This window comes from Salvelinus namaycush, chromosome 10, assembly GCF_016432855.1.
Source record: "Salvelinus namaycush isolate Seneca chromosome 10, SaNama_1.0, whole genome shotgun sequence".
NCBI lineage: Eukaryota > Metazoa > Chordata > Actinopteri > Salmoniformes > Salmonidae > Salvelinus > Salvelinus namaycush.
Window position 1 is genome coordinate 20747025 of NC_052316.1, and position 25302 is coordinate 20772326.

At 42.9% G+C, this 25302-nt stretch overlaps 1 protein-coding gene across 1 annotated transcript in view; it reads left to right on the forward strand.

The window, feature by feature from the left end:
• The window catches only part of LOC120055210 (ephrin type-B receptor 1-B-like), a 229249-nt gene that overhangs the window by 63438 nt on the left and 140509 nt on the right, over window positions 1-25302 (forward strand). The window contains exon 4 of the mRNA XM_039003131.1: window positions 23914-24598. Within this exon, the coding sequence (XP_038859059.1) occupies window positions 23914-24598 (685 nt within the window). The remainder of the gene's footprint in view (window positions 1-23913; window positions 24599-25302) is intronic.

The following is a 25302-nucleotide window of genomic DNA, read 5'->3' on the forward strand; positions in this document are numbered from 1 at the left end:
TGGAGGCTTCGTGCCATGGATCATCACTGGAGGCTTCTTGCCATGGATCATCACTGGAGGCTTCGTGCCATGGATCATCACTGGAGGCTTCGTGCCATGGATCATCACTGGAGTGGAGAGACACACAGGAGGCCTGGCTCTGGCAGCAGGCACAGGACTCAGACATGCAGGAGGGTTAGGGCTTAGTACAGGCACAGGACTCACCAGGCTAGGGAGACATGCAGGAGGCCTCTTCCTTAGCCGAGGCACCGGATACACTGGGCCGTGGAGGCGCACTGGCGGTCTGGAGCGCAGAGCTAGCACAACTCGTCCTGGCTGGATCCCCCCTGTAGCCCGGCAAGTGCGGGGAGTTGGAACAGGCCGCACTGGGCTGTGCTGGCGAACCGGGGACACCGTGCGTAGGGCTGGTGCAGTACAACCCGGGCCGAGGAGACGCACTGGAGGCCAGATGCGCTGAGCCGGCATCATCCCTCCTGGCTCGATGCCCACTCTAGCCCGGCCGATGCGAGGAGCTGCGATGTAGCGCACCGGGCTATGTGTGCGCACTGGGGACACCGTGCGCTTCATCGCATAACACGGTGCCTGCCCGGTCACTCTCTCGCCACGGTAAGCACGGGGAGTTGGCTCAGGTCTCCTACCTGACTCCGCCAACACCCCGTGTGTCCCCCCCAAAAAAACTATTCTGGGGCTGCCTCTCGTGCACATTTCCTCGAGCCAACTCCTCGTAGCATCGCCGCTCCGCTTTAGCAGTCTCTAGCTCCTCTTTAGGACGCCGATACTCTCCCGGTTGTGCCCAGGGTCCCTTTCCGTCCAAGATTTCCTCCCATGTCCAGGAGTCCATTCCACCACGCTGCTTGGTCCTTTGGTGGTGGGTAGTTCTGTAACGATCGTCTAATGGAGGAGACCAAAACGCAGCGTGGTAAGTGTTCATATTATAATTTAATTAAAAACTGAACACTAAACAAAATAACAACGAGAGGGAACGAAAAAGAAACAGTTCGGTTAGGTGAAGACACACAAAACAGAAAACAACTACCCACAAACACAGGTGGGAAAAGGCTACCTAAGTATGGTTCTCAATCAGAGACAACGATAGACAGCTGCCTCTGATTGAGAACCACACCTGGCCAAACACATAGAACTAGACAACATAGAACCCAACATAGAATGCCCACCCCAACTCACGCCCTGACCAACCAAAATAGAGACATAAAAAGGATCTCTAAGGTCAGGGCGTGACAGTGATCCTTAATGGGCTGTTCCACATGGAGTCAGAGGCCTGCTGCTATTCTCATCCTCCCCTTCCAGAAACAATGAATATCTGACAGATAATCCCTGCCCATTCATCCTCATGGAAATACTGGACTGCTCATGCACCTGTTTAATTTACTATGGAGGAAATGAACTGGAAATTACGAAATTGAGAAGCTGTGTAATTATGTGTGTTCGCACGCGCGCTTATACTCATCCATGCGTGCGCAGGTACCTGTCCACGTGCATACGGGCTTGTTGGGTGTGTACGGGATGTACAGACATTTGGGTGAGTGTGAGAAAGGAGTGGGAACAGAGGAGACCGCCTGTGGAGAGCCTGTATCATCCCTTCATCATCCCTCCATCCTCTGATCCACCGGGAGGGCTCCCTATGGAGTCAGAGTGTATCCCTCGCTCACATTCCCACCACACTCTCTTCCTCTGCACCTAGCTCTTCTTATGAAGTCTGCTCTCTGCCTCCCCAAAAACATGCCCAACATGGATGTTGATCATTACATGTTTAACCTGTTGACGTGTAATAAAATCAGAAGTTAGATATGACAGAACTTCCAGCCTCTTGCTTACGTTACACAAACATTTAGAGCCTGGTTTTACTTTAGTCAAGAACCCATTGTAATTGTATCTAATATATTCTACCACTACATACATAATATACACTGAGTGTACAGCTTCTACCCCCAAGCCATAAGACTCCTGAACATCTAATCAAGCGGCTACCCAGACTATTTGTATTGCCCCCCCCCCATCTTTTACACTGCTGCTACTCTCTGTTGTTATCATCTATTCATAGTCACTTTAATAACTCTACCTACATGTACATATTACCTCAATTACCTCGACTAAACGGTGCCCCCGCACATTGACTCTGTACCGGTACTCCCTGTATATAGTCTCGCTATTATTATTTTACTGCTGCTCTTTAGTTACTTGTTACTTTTATTTCTTATTCTTATTCGTATTTTTTTTTTTTATATATACACTACCGTTCAAAAGTTTGGGGTCACTTAGAAATGTCCTTGTTTTCCATGAAAAAATACATAACGTGAGTTGCAAAATGAATAGGAAATATAGTCAAGACGTTGACAAGGTTATAAATAATGATTTTTAATTGAAATAATAATTGTGTCCTTCCAACTTTGCTTGTAATTGTGTCCTCCAATAATTGTGTTCTGCATTTGCAGCAATTACAGCCTTGCGGACCTTTGGCATTCTAGTTGTCAATTTGTTGAGGTATTCTGAAGAGATTGGCACTTCTTACGTACCATACGGTCAAGCTGCTCCCACAACAGCTCAATAGGGTTGAGATCCGGTGACTGTGCTGGCCACTCCATTATAGACAGAATACCAGCTGACTGCTTCTTCCCTAAATAGTTGTTGTATAGTTTGGAGCTGTGCTTTGGGTCATTGTCCTGTTGTAGGAGGAAATTGGCTCCAATTAAGCACCGTCCACAGGGTAAGGCATGGCGTTGCAAAATGGAGTGATAGCCATCTTTCTTCAAGATCCCTTTTACCCTGTACAAATCTCCCACTTTACCATCACCAAAGCACCCCAGACCATCACCCCCAGACCATCACATTGCCTCCACCATGCTAGACAAGCACTCCTCCAGCCTCTTTTCATCTTTTCTACATCTCACGAATGTTCTTCTTTTGTAATCCGACCACCTCAAACTTAGATTTGTCTGTCCAAAACACTTTTTTTCAATTTTCCTCTGTCCAGTGTGTTCTTTTGCCCATTTTAATCTTTTCTTTTTTTTGGCCAGTCTTAGATATGGCTTTTTCTTTGCAACTCTGCCTAGAAGGCCAGCATCCCGGAGTCACCTCTTCACTGTTGACGTTGAGACTGGTGTTTTGCGGGTACTATTTAACTTCTTATGGCTGCAGCCCGACGTCGGTACACTTATGACAACAGCCAGCTCAAGTGGAGGGCGCGAAATTCAAAATATATATTTTTTAAATATTTAACTTTCACACATTAACAAGTCCAATACAGCATATGAAAGGTACACATCTTGTGAATCCAGCCAACATGTCCGATTTCTAAAATGTTTTACAGCGAAAACACCACGTATATTTATGTTAGCTCACCACCAAATACAAAAGAGGACAGACATTTTTCACAGCACAGGTAGCATGCACAAAGCCAATCTAACTAACCAAGAACCAACCAAACTAACCAAGAAACAACTTCATCAGATGACAGTCTTATAACATGTTATTCAATAAATCTATGTTTTGTTCGAAAAATGTGCATATTTCAGGTATAAATCATAGTTTACATTGCAGCTACAATCAGAAGTTGCACCGAAAGCAGACAGAATAATTACAGACACCAACGTCAAATACCTAATTACTCATCATAAAACATTTCTGAAAAATACATAGTGTACAGCAATTGAAAGACAGGCATCTTGTGTTTCCAGACAATATTTCCGATTTATCAAGTGTTTTACAGCGAAAACACAATATAGCGTTATATTAGCTTAGCACAATAGCCAGAAAGACAAGCCATTTCCCAGTAGCAAAAGTAAGCGATCGTAACAAACAAGCAAAATATATATAATTTTTGACTAACCTTGATTTTCTTCCTCAGATGACAGTCCTATAACATCAGGTTATACATACACTTATGTTTTGTTCGAAAATGTGCATATTTAGAGCTGAAATCAATGGTTACACCGTGTGCTAACTTAGCTACTTTTCCCCACTACGTCCGGATTTTTCCTGACACTTTTTCTGACACACATATTCTGACCAAATAGCTATTCATAAACATAACTAAAAAATACATGTTGTATAGGAAATGATAGATCCATTAGTTCTTAATGAAATCGCCGTGTTAGAATTCTAAAAATAACTTCATTACGATATGCAGCTTCGGTATAGCTAGAGTACCCAAAGGTTGGGCGTCGGCGACTTGTTCACATGTACGACAGATATATGAAATAACATCATAAAATGGGTCTTACTTTTGGTGATCTTCCATCAGAATGTTGGACAAGGTGTCCTTTGTCCAGAACAGTCGTTGTTTGGATTTGGGACGTCCAATATCCCTCTCGATTTAGCTTGCACACTAGCCAGGTGGCTCTAATCACTCCAACGTCAACAAAGTCAGAGAACGGAACACGGCAAAACTCCCGAAAAAATTTCAATAATCTGATTAAACTATATTGAAAAAACATACTTTACGATGATATGGTCACATGTATCAAATAAAATCAAAGCCGGAGATATTGGTCGTCCATAACGGCAGCTAAACAGAAGGCAATTCCACTGTCAAGCGCGCGCTCCTCAGAATACCGGAAATGAGGGACACGTCATACAAAGAGCCTGTATTCAACGTCAGACCAAGATAAACACGAAATTTCTTCTCTCACCGCCTCTTGACACCCAGGGGAAGGTGTATGAAGTGTACGTAGACTCTTACGTTCATTGCCCATGTATAGGCAGGGAGTAGAAGAGAGCCTCGGTTTCAGACATTCCACTTCCTGGTCAGGAAGTGTGCTGCAGAATGACTTCTGTTTCACTCAGAGAAATAATTCAAACGGTTTTAGAAACTAGAGAGTGTTTTCTATCCAATAGTAATAATAATATGCATATTGTACGAGCAAGAATTGAGTACGAGGCCGTTTGAAATGGGCACATTTTATCTGGCTACTCAATACGCCCCCTGCAGCCCAAACAGGTTAATGAAGCTGCCAGTTTAGAACTCTAATGTACTTGTCCTCTTGCTCAGTTGTGCACCGGGGCCTCCCACTCCTCTTTCTATTCTGGTTAGTGCCAGTTTGCTCTGTTCTGTGAAGGCAGTAGTACACAGCGTTGTACGAGATCTTCAGTTTCTTGGCAATTTCTCGCATGGAATAGCCTTCATTTCCCAGAACAAGAATAGACGGATGAGATTCAGAAGAAAGTTCATTGTTTCTGGCCATTTTGAGCCTGTAATCGAACCCACAAATGCTGTTGTTACGTCCGTCGTTGAAGGAATGAGACCAAAGCGCAGCGTGGAAAGTGTTCATGATAATTTAATACAGAAACACCGACAAAACAACAAAATATAAATGTACGTAAAGTTCTGCAGGGCTAGACAGCTACTGTGCAAAAACAAGATCCCACAAACTAGGGTGGAAAACAGGCTGCCTAAGTGTGATTCCCAATCAGAGACAACGATAGACAGCTGCCTCTGATTGGGAACCCTACCCGGCCAACAAAGTAATAGAAAACTAGAATGCCCACCCAAATCACACCCTGACCCCCCCCCCCCCCCAAAGGTGCGGACTCCGGCCGCAAAACCTGACTCTATGAGGGAGGGGTCCGGGTGGGCATCTAGCCTTGGTGGCGGCTCCGGTTCGGGGCTTAGACCCCGCTCCGCTTGCTGATCCCTCCGCTTCCGTCGAACCAGACCGTGGATCGTCGCCGGAGGCTCCGGACCGTAGATCATTGCCGGAGGAACCAGACTGTAGATCGTCGCCAGGGACTCCGGACCGTGGATCGTCGCCGGACGCTCCGGACCGTGGATCGTCGCCGGTGGCTCTGGACTGCCGACCGTTGCTGGAGACTCTGGACTGCAGACCGTCGCTGGAGACTCTGGACTGCAGACCATCGCTGAGGACTCTGGACTGCAGACCGTCGCTGGAGGCTCTGGACTGCAGACCGTCGCTGGAGACTCTGGACTGCAGACCATCGCTGGAGACTCTGGACTGCATACAGTCGCTGGAGACTCTGGACTGCAGACCGTCGTAGGAGGTTCCGGACTGTGGACCGTCGTTGGAGGTTCCAGACTGTGAAACGTCGCCGGAAGCTTTGGACTGGGAACTGTCATCGGAAGCTCTGGACTGGGAACTGTCGCCGGAAGTTCTGAACTGGGACCTGTCGCCGGAAGCGCTGGCGACTGGGACCTGTCGCCGGAAGCTCTGGACTGGGACCTGTCGCCGGAAGCTCTGGACTGGGAACTGTCACCGGAAGCTCTGGACTGGGAACTGTCGCCGGAAGCTCTGGACTGTGGAGGCGCACTGGAGGCCTGATGCGTGGGACCGGTACAGGTGGCACCGGGCTGATGACACACACCCCAGGGCGAGTGCGCGGAGGAGACACAGGACGCACCGGACTGGGGAGGCGCACCGGAGGCCAGATGCGTGAAACCAGTGCACATGACACCGGACTGGTGTCACGCTCCTCAGCACGCCAGCTCTGCAGCGCTCTCAAAGCCAGCATCTCTCTCCGGAATCTTGCATCAAGCTCCTCACTCGACTCCCTGAATGGCTCAGGTTCACCCCTCGGCTCCGCCGACCACTCCGTGTGCCCCCCCCAACAAAACTGGAATGCCCACCCAAATCACACCCTGACCTAACCAAATAGAGAAATAAAAAGGCTCTCTAAGGTCAGGGCGTGACAGCTGTGTCTCCAGATACTCAACTAGTCTAAAGAATGCCAGTTTTATTGCTTATTTAATCAGCACAACAGTTTCCAGCTGTGCTAACATGATTGCAAAAGGGTTTTCTAATGATCAATTAGCCTTTTAAAATTATAAACTTGGATTAGCTAACACAACGTGCCATTGAAACAGGAGTGATGTTTGCTGATAATGGGCCTCTGTATGCCTATGTAGATATTCCATTAAAAATCAGCTGTTTCCATCTACAATAGTCATTTACAACATTAACAATGTCTACACTGCATTTCTGATCAATTTGAAGTAATTTTAAACAGACAAAAAAATGTGCTTTTCTTTCAAAAACAAAGACTTTTTTAAGTGACCCCAAACTTTTGAACGGTAGTGTATATATACTTTTTTTTTTTTTACTGCGTTGTTGGTTAGGGGCTCGTAAGTAAGCATTTCACAGTAAGGTATTACCTGTTGTATTCGGCACATGTGACTAATAAAAATTTGATTTGAAAACATTAAGACCACCTTTTTAATATTGAGTTGCACCCCCCCACACTCTTTTGCCCTCAGAACTGCCTCAAATTCTTGACACAAACTGGTGCGCCTGACACCTACTACCATACCCCGTTCAAAGGCACTTAAATCTTTTGTCTTGCCCATTCACCCTCGAAATGGCACACATACACAATCCGTGTCTGAATTGGCTCAAGGCTTAGAAATCCTTCTTTAACTGGTCTCTTCCCCTTCATCTACAATGATTGAAATGGGATCAATAAGGGATCATAGCTTTCACCTGGTCAGTCTATGTCATGGAAAGAGAAGGTGTTCATAATGTTTCATATACTCAGCAATTACTGTTCCTTACATGTTTTTCAGAAAATCCGGCACATCTTTACAGATTTTCAGATCTGTAAAGACCAGAGCATATTGAGTACTCTGTTTTTGAGCTATCTAATTTGAATATTTGTGACTCTAACTAACTGCCTTTCTGTCTTTGAGCCCACACAGTACCTCTCTGCTGTGATATGCTGCTGGCCCGTATGAGTGGGAACAAACTGTTTCAAAACCCTGCTGTGTTCAAATGTCTTTTTGGTGTTACATTCATCATTCCTTATACAGCAATCTTCCTATTTATTATTAAAGACAGAACATCGAGAGGAACATATACTGTCTTCTCACTAGACTAGAGATAACTTTCCAGCTATTTCCAAACTATCTAATCACACCTACCCCATCCCAGCATGTCTAAAGCAGCTATTAATATCTATACTAAGATTCCCTTCAAGTCGCTCAAAGCAGTAACCACCTTCCACCTCCTAAACCACGGCCCAGATTACAGTAATGAGGAGGTAGAGCACTCAAACAGAACCCTGGAGTTCACTAATTGAAACTACTGGGCTCTCCTGAATATTCCCTTTATTTTGTCTGTCTAAAATAGACACCTGGCTTTTAATCACCGTCTGGCTGGGTTGGGTTGGGGAGTATTGGAGGTCTGGACTCTTTTCCCTGCTGTTTCAGGAGAGCCTGTTGACTCAGTGTGTGGCGCTGCCTGCCTGCCGCTGACGGTCTCATTATCACGTCTCTCCTATTCTCTGCTTCTCCTCCGCTCATAGTCACACAGACGGAGGAATCCTGGGAGAGAAGGTGGGGAAGGAGAGAGAGCGTTAGGGATGGAGGGCACTGTGACTGGAACGAGGATGAACACAGAGGCCAAGAGGAAAGACAGGGTCCAGTCTGATCATCCATGTTCACTGACTATGAAACACACAGCTTTTACAGTACCATACAGTGGAGGCTCCTCAGAGGGTGAAAGGGGAGGACCATCCTTCTCAGTGATTTTTTTTATTTTTAATAATTGTAAAACATTAAAAAAGTTATCATTTTTAGACGTGAATATATTTAGTATAGTTTTGTCACCAAATAATTGATAAAAATACACTGTTTGACATTAAGGTCTACAGTAGCCTCAACAGCAGTCTGTAGGGTAGCACCATGGTGTAGCCAGAGGACAGCTAGCTTCCGTCCTCCTCTGCGTACATTGACTTCAATAAAAAACCTAGGAGGCTCATTCCATAGATGTACACAGTAATTATGACAAATTCCTGAGGACGTCCTCCAACCTATTAGAGCAAGGGGTCCTTTGTCCAGAACAATCGTTGTTTGGATTTAGAACGTCCATTTTCCCTCTTGATTTAGCAAGCACACTAGCCAAGTGGAACGGATCTCTCCATCGTCAACAAAGTCAGAGAACGGAACACGGCAAAACTCCCGAAAAAATTTCAATAATCGGATTAAACTATATTGAAAAAACATACTTTACGATGATATGGTCACATGTATCAAATAAAATCAAAGCCGGAGATAGTAGTCGCCTATAACGGCAGCTAAACAGAAGGCAAATCCAGGTACCACCTCGCGCTCTCCAGAAAACCGGAAATGGGGGACACGTCATACAAAGAGCTTGTATTCCACTTCAGACCAAGATAAACACTAAATTTCTTCTCTCACCGCCTCTTGACATCCAGGGGAAGGTGTATGACGTGCATGTATACTCATACGTATCATGCCCATTTATAGGCAGGAAGTAGAACAGAGCATCGATTTCAGACTTTCCACTTCCTGGTCAGGAAGTTTGTGCCAAATGAGTTCTGTTTGACTCACAGATATAATTCAAACGGTTTTAGAAACTAGAGAGTGTTTTCTATCCAATAGTAATAATAATATGCATATTGTACGAGCAAGAATTGAGTACGAGGCCGTTTGAAATGGGCACCTTTTATCTGGTTACTCAATACTGCCCCTGCAGCCCAAACAGGTTAACAAACTATAGTTTTGGCAAGTCGGTTAGGACATCTACATTGTGCATGACACAAGTAATTTTTCCAACAATTGTTTACAGACAGATTATTTCACTTATAATTCACTGTATCACAATTCCAGTGGGTCAGAAGTTTACATACACTAAGTTGACTGTGCCTTTAAACAGCTTGGAAAATTCCAGAAAATGATGTCATCGCTTTAGAAGCTTTGGATAGGCTAATTTACATAATTTAAGTCCATTGGAGGTGTACCTGTGGATGTATTTCAAGTCCAACCTTCAAACTCAGTGCCTCTTTGCTTGACATCATGGGAAATCAGCCAAGACCTCTAAAAAAAATGGTCTCCTAGAGATCGTACTTTAGTGCGAAAAGTGCAAATCAATCCCAGAACAACAGCAAAAGACCTTGTGAAGAGTTTACACTGAGTTTAAATGTATTTGGCTAAGGTGTATGTAAACTTCCGACTTCAACTGTACCTGTCAGGATGGAGCAATCTTTCAAGTATAGCTATATCTGTCATTCTTTTATACAAGATCTGAAGATTTTTTTGTGCTAGAGATCTAAATATGGTCTGTTTTTATTATGTACAGTATGTCTCCTCAGATTTGAGTGCCTTCAAAAAGGTTGCAAGGTTGGATGTTCAAAGTAAAGACATTTATCAGGAAAGGTTCAAAACTTGTACAGGTTCGGTAATAGTGTGATAAACATATTGCACAGACATAACACCCTTCTATGACACTAAAGTGGTGATCCTAACTAACCTAAGACAGGGAATTTTTACTAGGATTAAATGTCAGGAATTGTGAAAAACTGAGTTTATATGTATTTGGTTAAGGTGTATGTAAACTGACTTCAACTGTATTAACATACCATAGTATCCCTTCTTAATGTAATATGTTTAAATTATTCACTTTTATATGCATTTACACATTAGCTCTCTAAATAATATCTGTGTGGGTCTCAGGCTTATATTTTGTAGAAGTGCATACAGCAGCGGGACCAGATAAGTGATTTACCACTGGGGTGCAGTAGGATGCCCCATTATTTCCCTTATGCACCAGAACCAATGAGGTGCAGCTGAATGCTCTGTTATTTTTACCTGGTGGGGCCAAGACAATGAGGTGCCATGGGATGCTCTATCTATCTGAGAGGAGCACAGAGAGGAAAGGACATACACACACACAACCACACACAGGTCGTTCCACCTTAACCTGTTTGGCGTGCAAGCCCGACGTCGGTACACTTATGACAACAGCCAGCTCAAAGTGCAGGGCGCGAAATTCAAAATATATATTTTTTAAATATTTCACTTTCACACATTAACAAGTCCAAGACACCAGATGAAAGGTACACATCTTGTGAATCAAGCCAACATGTCCGATTTTTAAAATGTTTTACAGGGAAGACACAATATGTAAATCTATTAGCTAACCACGTTAGCAAAAGACACCACTATTTTTACTCCATCAGTTTTTTACTACATCAGTAGCTATCACAAATTCGACCAAATAAAGATATAAATAGCCACTAACCAAGAAACAACTTCATCAGATGACAGTCTGATAACATATTTATTGTATAGCATATGTTTTGTTAGAAAAATGTGCATATTTCAGGTATAAATCATAGTTTACATTGCAGCTACAGTCAGAAATTGCACCGAAAGCAGACAGAAAAATTACAGACACCAACGCCAAATAACTAAATACTCATCATAAAACATTTCTGAAAAATACATAGTGTACAGCAATTGAAAGACAGGCATCTTGTGATTCCAGACAATATTTCCGATTTATCAAGTGTTTTACAGCGAAAACACAATATAGCGTTATATTAGCTTAGCACAATAGCAAACATAACAACAGCATTGATTCAAGGCAAAAATAGCTATAACGTATAAACCACCAAAATATATTAATTGTTTCACTAACCTTCTCAGAATTCTTCAGATGACAGTCCTGTAACATCATATTACACAATGCATATAGAGTTTGTTCGAAAATGTGCATATTTAGCAGCACAAATCGTGCTTAGACAATGAGAATAGTGTTCATAACGTCAAGCAATCTGTCCGGCGCCATCTTGTAAAGGCACCTTTTCTTATCGAATACTATTCATAAACTTGACTAAAAAAATACAGGTTGGACAGCAATTGAAAGACAAATTAGTTCTTAATGCAATCGCTGAATTACATTTTTAAAATTAACCTTACTGCGCAATACAGGCTGCGATAACGCAAGGCTACACTGCAGGAAATGGCGTCTTATGCATTTGACATTTTTCAACAGAACAATGAATTATCAGCATAAATAGTTCTTACTTTTAGATGAACTCCCATCAGAATCTTGGGAAATGTGTCCTTTGTCCAAAAGAATCGTTGCTAGGTTGGAGAACGTCGTCTTCAACGTTGCAATTAGCAGTAAACAATAGCCATGTGGGCCAGAGATACCCAACTTCCTAAAACGTCACGAAAATAAATACCCGAAAATCGCAATATACTGACATAAACTGATATAATTCGGTTTAAAATAACAACATTACGATGTCTTCAACACCTATATCGAATAAAAACAGAGCCGGATATATCTAGGAGCTAATACGGGAGCTTCTAAAATGACATGCCAAGACCCTTCCTGCGTCAGAGCGAAGAGTGGAAAGATGGGACACTTCGGTTCCAAGCAATTTATAACCTTTGGGACCTACGTAGAAACTCCATTTCAACTCTCCCTATTCGCTGACACCCAGTGGAAGGCGTATGCAGTGCATCTCAACCAATAGAGGACAGGCAAATTAATACACAGGTCTCAGAACAGCCAGCAAAATTCTGCATTCTGACATACACATAGGAAAATTGCTCTAAGTCGAGTTCTGTTTCACCCACAGATATAATTCAAACGGTTTTAGAAACTAGAGAGTGTTTTCTATCCAATAGTAATAATAATATGCATATTGTACGAGCAAGAATTGAGTACGAGGCCTTTTTGAAATGGGCACCTTTTATCTGGCTACTCAATACTGCCCCTTGAGCCCAAAGAGGTTTTAAAGAGCTCAAGAAAGAGGATTTCAACAACCACCATCTCAGATTGTTCACCTAATAGCAGGAACAGCACCATCTAGTGGTCAGAACCTTGTACTATCAGGATGTACGATGGGACATAAACCTACCAACTTCTATGACTAATTTCTCTGAACAGGGGGATAAAAACATCACCAAATTCACTGAGAAGACATAACATAGGATGAAGAAACAATACTCCGAGCTGCAGTTCCATACTACTTGTCAGACATATTTATTTATTTTATTTATTTAACCTTTATTTAACTTGGCAAGGCAGTTAACTTCTACTTGGTCACAATCCCGGATCCGGGAGCACCCTCATCAGTAAAAAAGCTGACTAGCATAGCGCCACAAGTAAATACTAGCATCTAAATATCATTAAATCACAAGTCCAAGACACCAGATGAAAGATACACATCTTGTGAATCCAGCCATCATTTCTGATTTTTAAAATGTTTTACAGGGAAGACACAATATGTATTTCTATTAGCTAACCACGATAGCAAAAGACACAACTTTTTTTCCCACCATTTTCTTCCTGCATAGGTAGCTATCACAATTTCGACCAAATAAAGATATAAATAGTCACGAACCAAGAAACAACTTCATCAGATGACAGTCTGATAACATATTTATTGTATAGCATATGTTTTGTTAGAAAAATGTGCATATTTCAGGTATAAATCATAGTTTTACATTGCAGCCACCATCACAACTCTCACCAAAGCAACTAGAATAACTACAGAGACCAACGTGAATTACCTAAATACTCATCATAAAACATTTATGAAAAATACACAGCGTACAGCAAATGAAAGACAAAGATCTTGTGAATCCAGCCAATATTTCAGATTTTTTAAGTGTTTTACAGCGAAAACACAATATAGCATTATATTAGCTTACTACAATAGCCAACCACACAACAGCATTGATTCAAGCCAACAATAGCGATAACGAATAAACCAGCAAAATATATTAATTTTTTCACTAACCTTCTCAAACTTCTTCAGATGACAGTCCTATAACATCATATTACACAATACATATAGAGTTTGTTCGAAAATGTGCATATTTAGCGGCACAAATCGTGGTTATACAATGAGAATAGTAGCCAAGCTGCCAACAAAATGTCGGGAGAAATCTTGGGAGAGGCACCTAATCTAATCAATAACTAATCATAAACTTGACTAAAAAATACAGGTTGGACAGCAAATGAAAGATACATTAGTTCTTAATGCAACCGCTGTGTTAGATTTTTAAAATTAACGTTACTACGACATACAGCGTGCGTTAAAGCGAGACCGCACCGAAATTAATGGCGGAATAGTAGTTTTTCAACGAACAACGAATTAACATCATAAATAGTTCTCACTTTTTGATGAGCTTCCATCAGAATCTTGGGCAAGTTGTCCTTTGTCCAGAAGAATCGTTGCTCGGTTGTAGATTGTCGCCTGCAACTTTGGAATTAGCAGTAAACATTAGCCATGTGGCGAAGACGTGCCCAACTCACTATAACGCAGCACTAAGAAAATTCCGAAAATCGCAATATACTGATATAAAATTATATAACTCGGTTTAAAATAACAACATTATGACGTTTTTAACACCTATATCGAATAAAATCAGAGCCGGATATATCTAAGGCCTATAACGAGAGCTTTCCAGAACGCCATCCTGAGGTCTGTCTTGCGTCATGGCGAATGTTGAAAAGAGTGTACCCCACGTACCAAGACCATTTATATGGCCTCAGATCTGCCTAGCAACTCCATTCCAATTCTCACTGCTTGCTGACATCTAGGGTAAGGCCTATGCAGTGTATGTCGACCAATAGAATAAATGCAAATTAATAAACTGACCCTAGATCAGAGTGCCTGATTTCAGATTTCTCACTTCCTGACAGGAAGTTTGCTCCAACTTGAGTTCTGTTTTACTCACAGATATAATTCAAACGGTTTTAGAAACTAGAGAGTGTTTTCTATCCAATAGTAATAATAATATGCATATTGTACGAGCAAGAATTGAGTACGAGGCAGTTTAATTTGGGAACGAATTTTTACAAAGTGAAAACAGCACCCCCTATTGAGAAAAGGTTAAGAACAAATTCTTATTTACAATGATGGCCTACCAAAAGGCAAAAGGCCTCCCGCGGGGACGGGGGCTGGGATAAAAAAATGAATAAAAAAAATGAATAAAAAATATAGGATTAAACACACATCATGACAAGAGAGACAACACAACAATACATAAAGAGAGACCTAAGCCAACAACATAGCAAATCAGCAACACATGACAACAACATGGTAGCAACACAACATGGCAGCAGCACAACATGATAGCAGCACAAAACATGGTACAAACATTATTGGGCACAGACAACAGCACAAAGGACAAGAAGGTAGACACAACAATACATCATGCAAAGCAGCCACAACTGTCAGTAAGAGTGTCCATGATTGAGTCTTTGAATGAAGAGATTGAGATAAAAATTGTCCAGTTTGAGTGTTTATTGCAGCCAGTCGCTAGCTACAGCAAACAGAGAAGACGAGCGACCCAGGGATGTGTGTGCTTTGGGGACCTTTAACAAAATTGACTGGCAGAATGGGGGTTGTATGTGGAGGATGAAGGCTGCAGTAGATATCTCAGACAGGGGGGAGTGAGGCCTAAGAGGGTTTTATAAATAAGCATCAACCAGTGGGGCTTGCGATGGGTATACAGAGATGGCCAGTTTACAGAGGTGTATAGAGTGCAGTGATGTGTCCTATAAGGAGCATTGGTGGAAAATCTGATGGCTGAATGGTAAAAACATCTAGCCGCTCGAGAGCACCCTTACCTGCCTATCTATAAATGACATCTCCGTAATCTAGCATAGGTAGGATGGTTATCTGAATCAGGGATAGTTTGGCAGCTGGGTTGAAAGAGGAACGATTACGATAGAGGAAACCACGTCTAGATGTAACTTTAGCCTGTAGCTTTGATATGTGCTGAGAGAAGGACAGTTTACCGTCTAGCAATGCTCCCAAGTACTTGTATGAGGTGACTAACTGAGGTGGCTGCTCTAAACCCTCAGATGTAGTAATCTGAGGGACATTCTTCTTACCAAACCACATGACCTTTGTTTTGGAGGTGTTCAGAACAAGGTTAAGGGCAGAGAAAGCTTGTTGGACACTAAGAAAGCTTTGTTGTAGAGTGTTTAACACAAAATCTGGGGAGGGGCCAGCTGAGTATAAGACTGTATCTGCATATAAATGGATGAGAGAGCTTCCTACTGCCTGAGCTATTTTGTTGATGTAAATTGTGAAGAGCATGGGGCCTAGTATTGAGCCTTGGGGTACTCCCTTGATGACAGGCAGTGGCTGAGATAGCAGATGTTCTGACATTATACACTGCTCACTTTGAGAGAGGTAGTTAGCAAACCAGGCCAAAGACCCCTCAGAGACACCAATATTCCTTAGCGGGCCCACAAGAATGGAATTGTCTACCGTATCAAAAGCTTTGGCCAAGTCAATAAAAATAGCATCACAACATTGCTTAGAAACAAGGGCAATGGTGACATCATTGAGGACCTTTAAGGTTGCAGTGACACATCCATAACCTGAGCGGAAACCAGATTGCATACCAGAGATAATGCTATAGACATCAAGAAAGGCAGTCAGTTGATTATTGACAAGTTTTTCCAAAACTTTTTTTGATAAACTGGGCAAAATAGAAAAAGGCCTGTAACAGTTAGGATCAGCTTGATCTCCCCCCTTTAAATAAAGGACGAACCGTGGCTGGCTTCCAAGCAATGAGCACCTCCCCAGAGAGGAGAGACAGGTTAAAAAGTTCAGAGATAGGCTTGGTGATGATAGGGGCAGCAACCTTAAAGAAGAAAGGGTCTAAACCATCTGAACCAGATGTTTTTTTGGGGTCAAGTTTAAGGAGCTCCTTTAGCACATCGGACTCAGTGACCGCCTGTAGGGAGAAACTTTGTAGCGGGGCAGGGGAAAAAGAGGGAGGAGCATTGGGGCTAGTCGCATTGGAAGGAGTGGGAGATGAGGAAATGTTGGATGGGCAAGGAGGCATGGTTGAGTCAAATAGGAATCCTGACTTAATAAAGTGGTGATTTAAAGAGCTCTGCCATGTGCTTCTTATCACATTAAGGGATATGTGCAGCTGTGAGGAGGAGGGTTTATTCTCCAGGTCTTTAACCGTTTTCCAGAACTTCTTGGGATGCGACCCACAGAGAGAGAACTGCTCCTTAAAGTAACTAACTTTGGCCAGTCAGCCTGAGCATGCGTGTACCGAGCCTTTCGCCAAATGAAATTCTTGAGGTGGAGTAACTCTGCAAGATCACGGTCGAACTAGGGGCTGAACTTGTTCTTAATTCTCATTTTCTTTATGGGGGCATATTTGTTAAATATATTTTTTTAAAGGTCCAAGTGTCTCCGACATCCACCCCCTCAAGCTGATTCTAGACCATTTTACAGAGGCCAGTTCATGAAGGAAGGCTTGCTCATTAAAGTTTTTTAGCAAGCATCTATGACAAATCAGGACAGGTCGTTTCATTGAGCAGCCATTACGAACACAGGCTGTAAAACAGTGATTACTCAGGTCATTACAGAAAACACCAGTCTGATACCTATCAGTATTATTTGTGAGGATAACATCGAGGAGAGTAGCCTTTTCTGGGTGTTTAGAGTCGTACCTTGTGGGATTGGTAATAATCTGAGGAAGATTGAGGGAGTCCCATTGCTTTAGGTCTTGGTCAGGTGGTTTAAGCATGTCCCAGTTTAGGTCACCTAGCAGGACAAATTCAGACTTAGTGTAAGGGGCCAGGAGAGAGCTTAGTGCAGGTAGGGTACAGGCCGGTGCTGATGGAGGACGATAGAGAACTTCTACTTTATATTTGTTGTTAGGGTGGGATTGGTGTAGATTGTGGGGGTCTGTGGGTGGTTATTGACCATTTCTTTGTATTCCTCATGTCTTACTCATTGTTAAAAAAAAACGTTTTGTCCAAATTGGATGTTAGGTACTGTATTAATTGAACATTATATGAATCCTATAAATTAAAATCTGAGATCAAATTATGTTTCAACAAAATAATGTTGCAGGAATGCTAATCTTATCTCATTCTAACTACAGAAACGATTTAAAAGAAATCTGATATGGCTGGTGTCATGGCTTGCTGAAATGATATGGAAACACACACACACACACACACACACACACACACACACACACACACACACACACACACACACACACACACACACACACACACACACACACACACACACACACACACACACACACACACACACACACACACACACACAAAAACAGAGAGAGAGACAGACACTGCATCTGTTCCCAGAGCTGCTTTGTTCTCTCTCAGAAGAACATTCATCCATCCACCCCCACTCTCTCTTTACCTACTTGCCTGCTTGGCTAAGAGGTGATGGGGATAATAAAATAGCAAGGCGGTGTTACATAAACATAATACATACAGTGGGGCAAAAAAGTATTTAGTCAGCCACCAATTGTGCAGGTTCTCCCAAGTTCTCCCACAAAAGATGAGAGAGGCCTGTAATTTTCATCATAGGTACACTTCAACTATGACAGACAAAATGAGAAAAAAAAATCCAGAAAATCACATTGTAGGATTTCTTATGAATTTATTTGTAAATTATGGTGGAAAATAAGTATTTGGTCACCTACAAACAAGCACGATTTCTGGCTCTCACAGACCTGTAACGTCTTCTTTAAGAGGCTCCTCTGTCCTCCACTCGTTACCTGTATTAATGGCACCTGTTTGAACTTGTTATCAGTATAAAAGACACCTGTCCACAACCTCAAACAGTCACACTCCAAACTCCACTATGGCCAAGACCAAAGATCTGTCAAAGGACACCAGAAACAAAATTGTAGACCTGCACCAGGCTGGGAAGACTGAATCTGCAATAGGTAAGCAGCTTGGTTTGAAGAAATCAACTGTGGGAGCAATTATTAGGAAATGGAAGACATACAAGACCACTGATAATCTCCCTCGATCTGGGGCTCCACGCAAGATCTCACCCCGTGGGGTCAAAATGATCACAAGAACGGTGAGCAAAAATCCCAGAACCACACGGGGGGACCTAGTAAATGACCTGCAGAGAGCTGGGACCAAAGTAACAAAGCCTACCATCAGTAACACACTACGCCGCCAGGGACTCAAATCCTGCAGTGCCAGACGTGTCCCCCTGCTTAAGCCAGTACATGTCCAGGCCCGTATGAAGTTTGCTAGAGAGCATTTGGATTATCCAGAAGAAGATTGGGAGAATGTCATATGGTCAGATGAAACCAAAATAGAACTTTTTGGTAAAAACTCAACTCGTCGTGTTTGGAGGACAAAGAATGCTGAGTTGCATCCAAAGAACACCATACCTACTGTGAAGCATGGGGGTGGAAACATCATGCTTTGGGGCTGTTTTTCTGCAAAGGGACCAGGACGACTGATCCGTGTAAAGGAAAGAATGAATGGGGCCATGTATCGTGAGATTTTGAGTGAAAACCTCCTTCCATCAGCAAGGGCATTGAAGATGAAACGTGGCTGGGTCTTTCAGCATGACAATGATCCCAAACACACCGCCCGGGCAACGAAGGAGTGGCTTCGTAAGAAGCATTTCAAGGTCCTGGAGTGGCCTAGCCAGTCTCCAGATCTCAACCCCATAGAAAATCTTTGGAGGGAGTTGAAAGTCCGTGTTGCCCAGCAACAGCCCCAAAACATCACTGCTCTAGAGGAGATCTGCATGGAGGAACTGGCCAAAATACCAGCAACAGTGTGTGAAAACCTTGTGAAAACTTACAGAAAACGTTTGACCTCTGTCATTGCCAACAAAGGGTATATAACAAAGTATTGAGATAAACTTTTGTTATTGACCAAATACTTATTTTCCACCATAATTTGCAAATAAATTCATAAAAAATCCTACAATGTGATTTTCTGGATTTTTTTTTCTCATTTTTTTTCTCATAGTTGAAGTGTACCTATGATGAAGATTACAGGCCTCTCTCATCTTTTTAAGTGGGAGAACTTGCACAATTGGTGGCTGACTAAATACTTTTTTGCCCCACTGTAATATAGCCAGATGGGAAACAGCCTAACTTAATCATCACCACTGATTGGGTTTGCTGGGACGCTCACGACAAGGACATGACAGGCTGTTGTTAGAATCCCAATGGACACTCTGCTTTCTGTTTGGGCTTCTGTTAAAGATAGTGGACCCGACAGCCTAGTAAGGAGGTTCCGGAGCACTTAATCAGTCTGTATAGCCTAGATCAGGTGCAAAAATAGGTGGTATTTATTTACAGTGCAGGTAATGGAGAAGACTGGATCCAGAGATGTAGCCTATTTATAAAATTGCAAAAAATATTACAAATAGTTGTTGACAATTTAAAAAAAACATGCAATATTACTAGTGTTGATAGATTACTTTACTTTAATAAAATATTTGTTATATTTGATGACTGTTATTTCATTCCAAGTCATCATCTCATCTCTATAGAGCTGCTCCTAAGGCATACTTTTATGACTTTTATGGCTATCAGTCACTTTAGATCATGTATTTTCAGGTAGAGATACCTCGCAAAGCATCTGCTTTCTATCCCTCTCGCGCGTTCTCTCTTGTCTCTGTCGACGAGGTCTCCATGTCTGCTCCACACAGACCAGACAGGTAAGCGGGTGCGCAATGGGTTATGGTCATTGTAGTTAATTACCACATTTTCTGCACTAAACTATGTAGAATATTGGCCTGTTGGAAACCACAAGTCCCTAATACATCATACTGATCGGCTTGATCTGATTAATCTCTACAGAAACTGAGCATCGAGCACACAGGAGAACAAAAAAAACGAACAAAATGGAATTCAAATAATTGAACTGACATCATTTAATTAGTTATTTAAAAATCGAAAAATAACTGATATTTCGGTTAATTTCTCAGCTCTAAATATTACCAAGGACAAAGGCAAAAGCACCTCAAAAATAGGGCAAATCGCCTATAAACTCACGCCTCTAAGTGGCAGAGCTATATACCTACACAAGTAGCTTTTTATGAATGAGGAGAATGGCATTCTAAAAGGACCTGCCCTAACCTGGCATAAACCATTTTAAGTTGTTTCAAGTTTTAATGTCACATGCACAAGTACTGTGAAATGCCTTTCTTGCAAACTCAAATCCCAACAATACAATAATTAATAACAATGTAACACTGGAAAAAAACTGAGAAATAAAAAGAAATATGAAGAACACAGGAAGTAAGTAGGCTACTATATACAGGGTCAGTTCCAATAACATATTTACAATGTGCAGGGATACTGGAGTGATGGGGGTAGATACACTATATATACAGAAATATGTGGACACCCCTTAAGATTTGTGGATTCGGCTAGTTCAGCCACACCCGTTGCTGACAGGTGTATAATATCAAGCACACAGCCATGCAATCTCCATAGACAAACATTGTCATTAGAATGGCCTTACTGAAGAGCTCACTGACTTTCAATGTGGCACAGTCATACAGTAGGATGCCACCTTTCCAACAAGTCAGTTTGTCAAATTTCTGTCCTGCTAGAGTTACCCCGGTCAACTGTAAGTGCTGTAATTGTGAAGTGGAAATGTCTAGGAGCAACAATGGCTCAGTCGTGAAGTGGTAGGCCACACAAGCTCACAGAATGGGACTACGGAGTGCTGAAGCATGTAGCGCGAAAAAATCGTCTGTCCTAGCGCGTAATATTTAGCTACATCCTAAAAAATATTGCAGTTTTGAAACTGCAGTAAAAATGCAGTAATACTGCACCATAACTGCAATTATATTGCACTGTAACTGCAGTTACAGTATACTGCAGTATACCACAGTTATACTGCACTCTGACTGCAATCTTTTTTCATAAGGGACGTTGCAATAAAAAATGTTTGATTTGACTAGCGATAGTGGTTATGAGCCGGAGACTATGGTGAATTCCAGGAAAGTAGGACTCCCTGTTATAGGTTCGGCTCAAGCTGTTGTGTAACGATAGTCTACTTCGTCCTCCTCCTCAGACGAGGAGAGGCGAGAAGGATCAGAGGACCAATGCGCAGCGTGATAGTTTGACATACTGATTTATTTAAATGATAGACGAAAACACGAAAACACTTCAACAACCTACAAAACAAATAAACGATGTAGACAGACCTGGACTTGAGAACTTACAATATACGAAGAACGCACAAACAGACTACATACACGAACGACAAACCGAAACAGTCCCGTGTGGTGCAACATACACAGACACGGAAGACAACCACCCACAACAAACAATGTGAAACAACCTACCTATATATGGTTCTCAATCAGAGGAAAACGTAAAACACCTGCCTCTGATTGAGAGCCATACAAGGTCAATTAAACCTGACACTTAACATAGAACAAACAACACAGACTACCCACCCAGCTCACGTCCTGACCCACTAAACACAACTATACAAAAGGAAAACAAGGTCAGGAACGTGACATGTTGGATTGGCGTTTGGTACCAACGGTTATTTTTTTTATACGGTCCCGGGGAGAGTTGGAGGAAGAACTCCCAATACAGTTTCCTTCTTTTTGTCACGTCTCTGTGTCTCATTCCTAGGATTTCGTCAGTGAATAGGTACCGCCTTTCACAGTTAATTATCCTAACCTGCTACGTTAATTCTCCTATCCTGCTACGTTAATTCTCCTAATCTGGTACGTTAGTTCTCCTAACCCGTTACATAACACACCATCCGTCCCGACAAACCATCAGGATCTCCACACAGGGTATGACCCATGAAGACGCATTAAGAAACGAAAAAACATCACTCAATCAAAACAGTCTTAATATTACACACCTTCATAACACAATTCCCACATGGCTATATTTCAATGACACAGCTTAAGGAAGAGATGCAAACACCTGTTCTAATTAGCTATCTAGCGTCTCCGAACACCTGTGTGTGGAACATTGTCAGGACAGTGGGTGCTTGGCACAGTTGTTGTGGCACAGCACTTGAAATTAATGTTGCTGTCAGACACATAGTCAGACATTAGTCTGGAATGCTGTGAAAATAGGTCATCTGTGGATGGTGGAGACATGGAGTGTCCCCTTAGCTTGGCTCTAGCTGCGCTGAGCACCCCTACCCCTCTCTCGCTCTCTATGGCTGGAACCTGGCTGTATTAATGTCTGCTTGGTGTTGAAAGGGACAGGTCGCTCTAATTCTGATGAATGGTCATCCCAGGGAAGAGGGGCAGAGCGAAGGAGAGACACTGAGAAAAAAAGATACGGTTTAATTTGTGTCAGGGCTCTCCGTAAACTCATTAATCATCTCAGCTCTCTGTGATCTAGTCCTCTTCCTGGCCGCTGTTTCAACAGGATCTCCCACAATGCACCGCTTCAGTGCTCCCCAGTAGCCACAACTCACCACGTTACCTCCTGTTTCACACAACCCTCGTCTATTGCTCATACACACACACATGACGGTGTATCTATCTCACCTCCCTAAAGAAGGCCTGGATAGTTGGATAAAACAATAGCTCTCAGGGATGATGGTGTGTAGGGTACTCTCCACTAGTGTTTCTGTATTCATGCATTCCATCATCTGCCAGACTGTGGGCTGCTATGGCCAATCCACATCCAGTGTGCCCTCTCTTGGTCCATGGTAATTCTCCTGTGGAGAAGTGGCCGTTTCAACGTCATACCATTAGTACAGTACATCATAATATTGCACATATACATCAAACAGGCACACGTAAACATACACACACATGCACACACAAAACACACAAACATTTCTGTTATGATTACGAAGAATTTACCAGTGGTGTTAATGCACAGTAGCAGTGATCCTGGTCCGTCACATAATTGGTAATGTGTGAATTAATGGTGTAGGGAAAGCATTGACTGTGTTTAAGGCCTATCAGTGCTTTATGGCTGGCTCACAGCCCCCTAACGTGTGTGTACTGCTTTAAATGCTGACTCCATTAGCTAGGCAGCTCGTTCTGATGCGATGGGCCATCGTTTCTCTAAGGCTTTAATTCAATACCTTGTATAATCCTGCGTCTGTAATGCACCAAATGTCCTAATGTGGTGAGGCCTTGCTCAGTCATGCCTGCGCAAGATTGATTTCAGTTGGGCCACTTATCTGTGGTAGACTGGCTGTGTCTGAGTGGATTGTGGGCCGCTAACAGCCAATACCAGCGTTCAGAGAGGTATATTAATACACTGGGAAATGGAGGGAAAACATATGCAGGGCCATACTCTCGGTCTCTCGCACTCGCACTAATCTCTCTCTCCATGACTTGGACGGACGTGCTGATTGATTGAAGCCTTGCTCTAACTTGTTGTGTGTCTGTTCTCCACAGTGGGAGGAGGTGAGTGGCTATGATGAGAACCTCAACACCATCAGGACCTACCAGGTGTGTAACGTGTTCGAGCCCAGCCAGAACAACTGGCTCCTCACCACCTTCATCGACAGACGAGGGGCTCAGCGTGTCTATGTGGAGATGCGTTTCACCGTACGTGACTGCAGCTCCATCCCTAGTGTCCCCGGCTCCTGTAAGGAGACTTTCAACCTCTACTACTACGAGACAGACTCGGTCATCGCCACCACCAAGGGAACCTCCTTCTGGATGGAAGCTCCCTACCTGAAGGTGGACACCATCGCGGCCGACGAGAGTTTCTCCCAAGTGGACTTCGGCGGACGATTGATGAAGGTCAACACGGAGGTGCGGAGCTTTGGTCCTCTCTCCCGTAATGGGTTCTACTTGGCCTTCCAGGACTACGGGGCCTGCATGTCCCTGCTGTCAGTACGTGTCTTCCATAAGAAATGCCCCAGCGTGGTGCAGAATTTCGCCATCTTCCCAGAGACGATGACGGGTGCCGAGAGCACCTCACTGGTCATCGCCAGAGGCACGTGCATCGCTAACTCAGAGGAGGTGGACGTGCCGATCAAGCTGTACTGCAATGGAGATGGGGAGTGGATGGTTCCCATCGGGAGCTGCACCTGCAAGGCTGGCTTTGAGCCGGATAACGGCAATGTCTGTAGAGGTGAGATCAGTTCTCCTCACTCATAATAACCCCTATCACGCTTTGTGTTACTATGTCTTACTGTCCTACTGGAAATGTGAAGGCATTGTGTCTCACTGTGGAAACAGTGGTGATGATAAACAAAGTAAGGAGCAGAAAATATTTTGTTTCGTCTGGCAATCACTGTTGTCAGGGGATAGCTATGTGGGTGGCCAGACAATCAAAGACTGTACCGAGGGAAGACTGATTTGACCAGCAGCAGGCATATAATTTGAAAAGTTCATAATTTGAATCATTATTTCCCATCAAGGAACAGAAAGGGGAACGTTTTGTCTAGCACCAGTCAGAAGCACGGAAGCAACTAACCAACAACTACAGGGTTCTCTCATGCTGAGATAGCTCTGATTGTATATTATTTTGGAAAAATGGTTTTAAATGTTGGTTATTCTATAGAGTAATTTGATTATCATGCTAACAAAGTTATTAAGTTAGGTTTTCCATAAACTTTTTCTTGTAGATTTAGCTCTTTGGATTTTCTACTGCAGTATCTACAGTGAGCTACCTGCATGGAATGTTTTCCTCCCCCCGCACTATGTTCAGATTTAATATTTTTCTCATAGAAGGAGGACGTCTGATGTGTTCCATTCTTGATGTTACTTACAGTAGTGACCTCATTCAGGACACACACACACTCTTTTAGACTCCTACCGTATCTTCTCTCACTG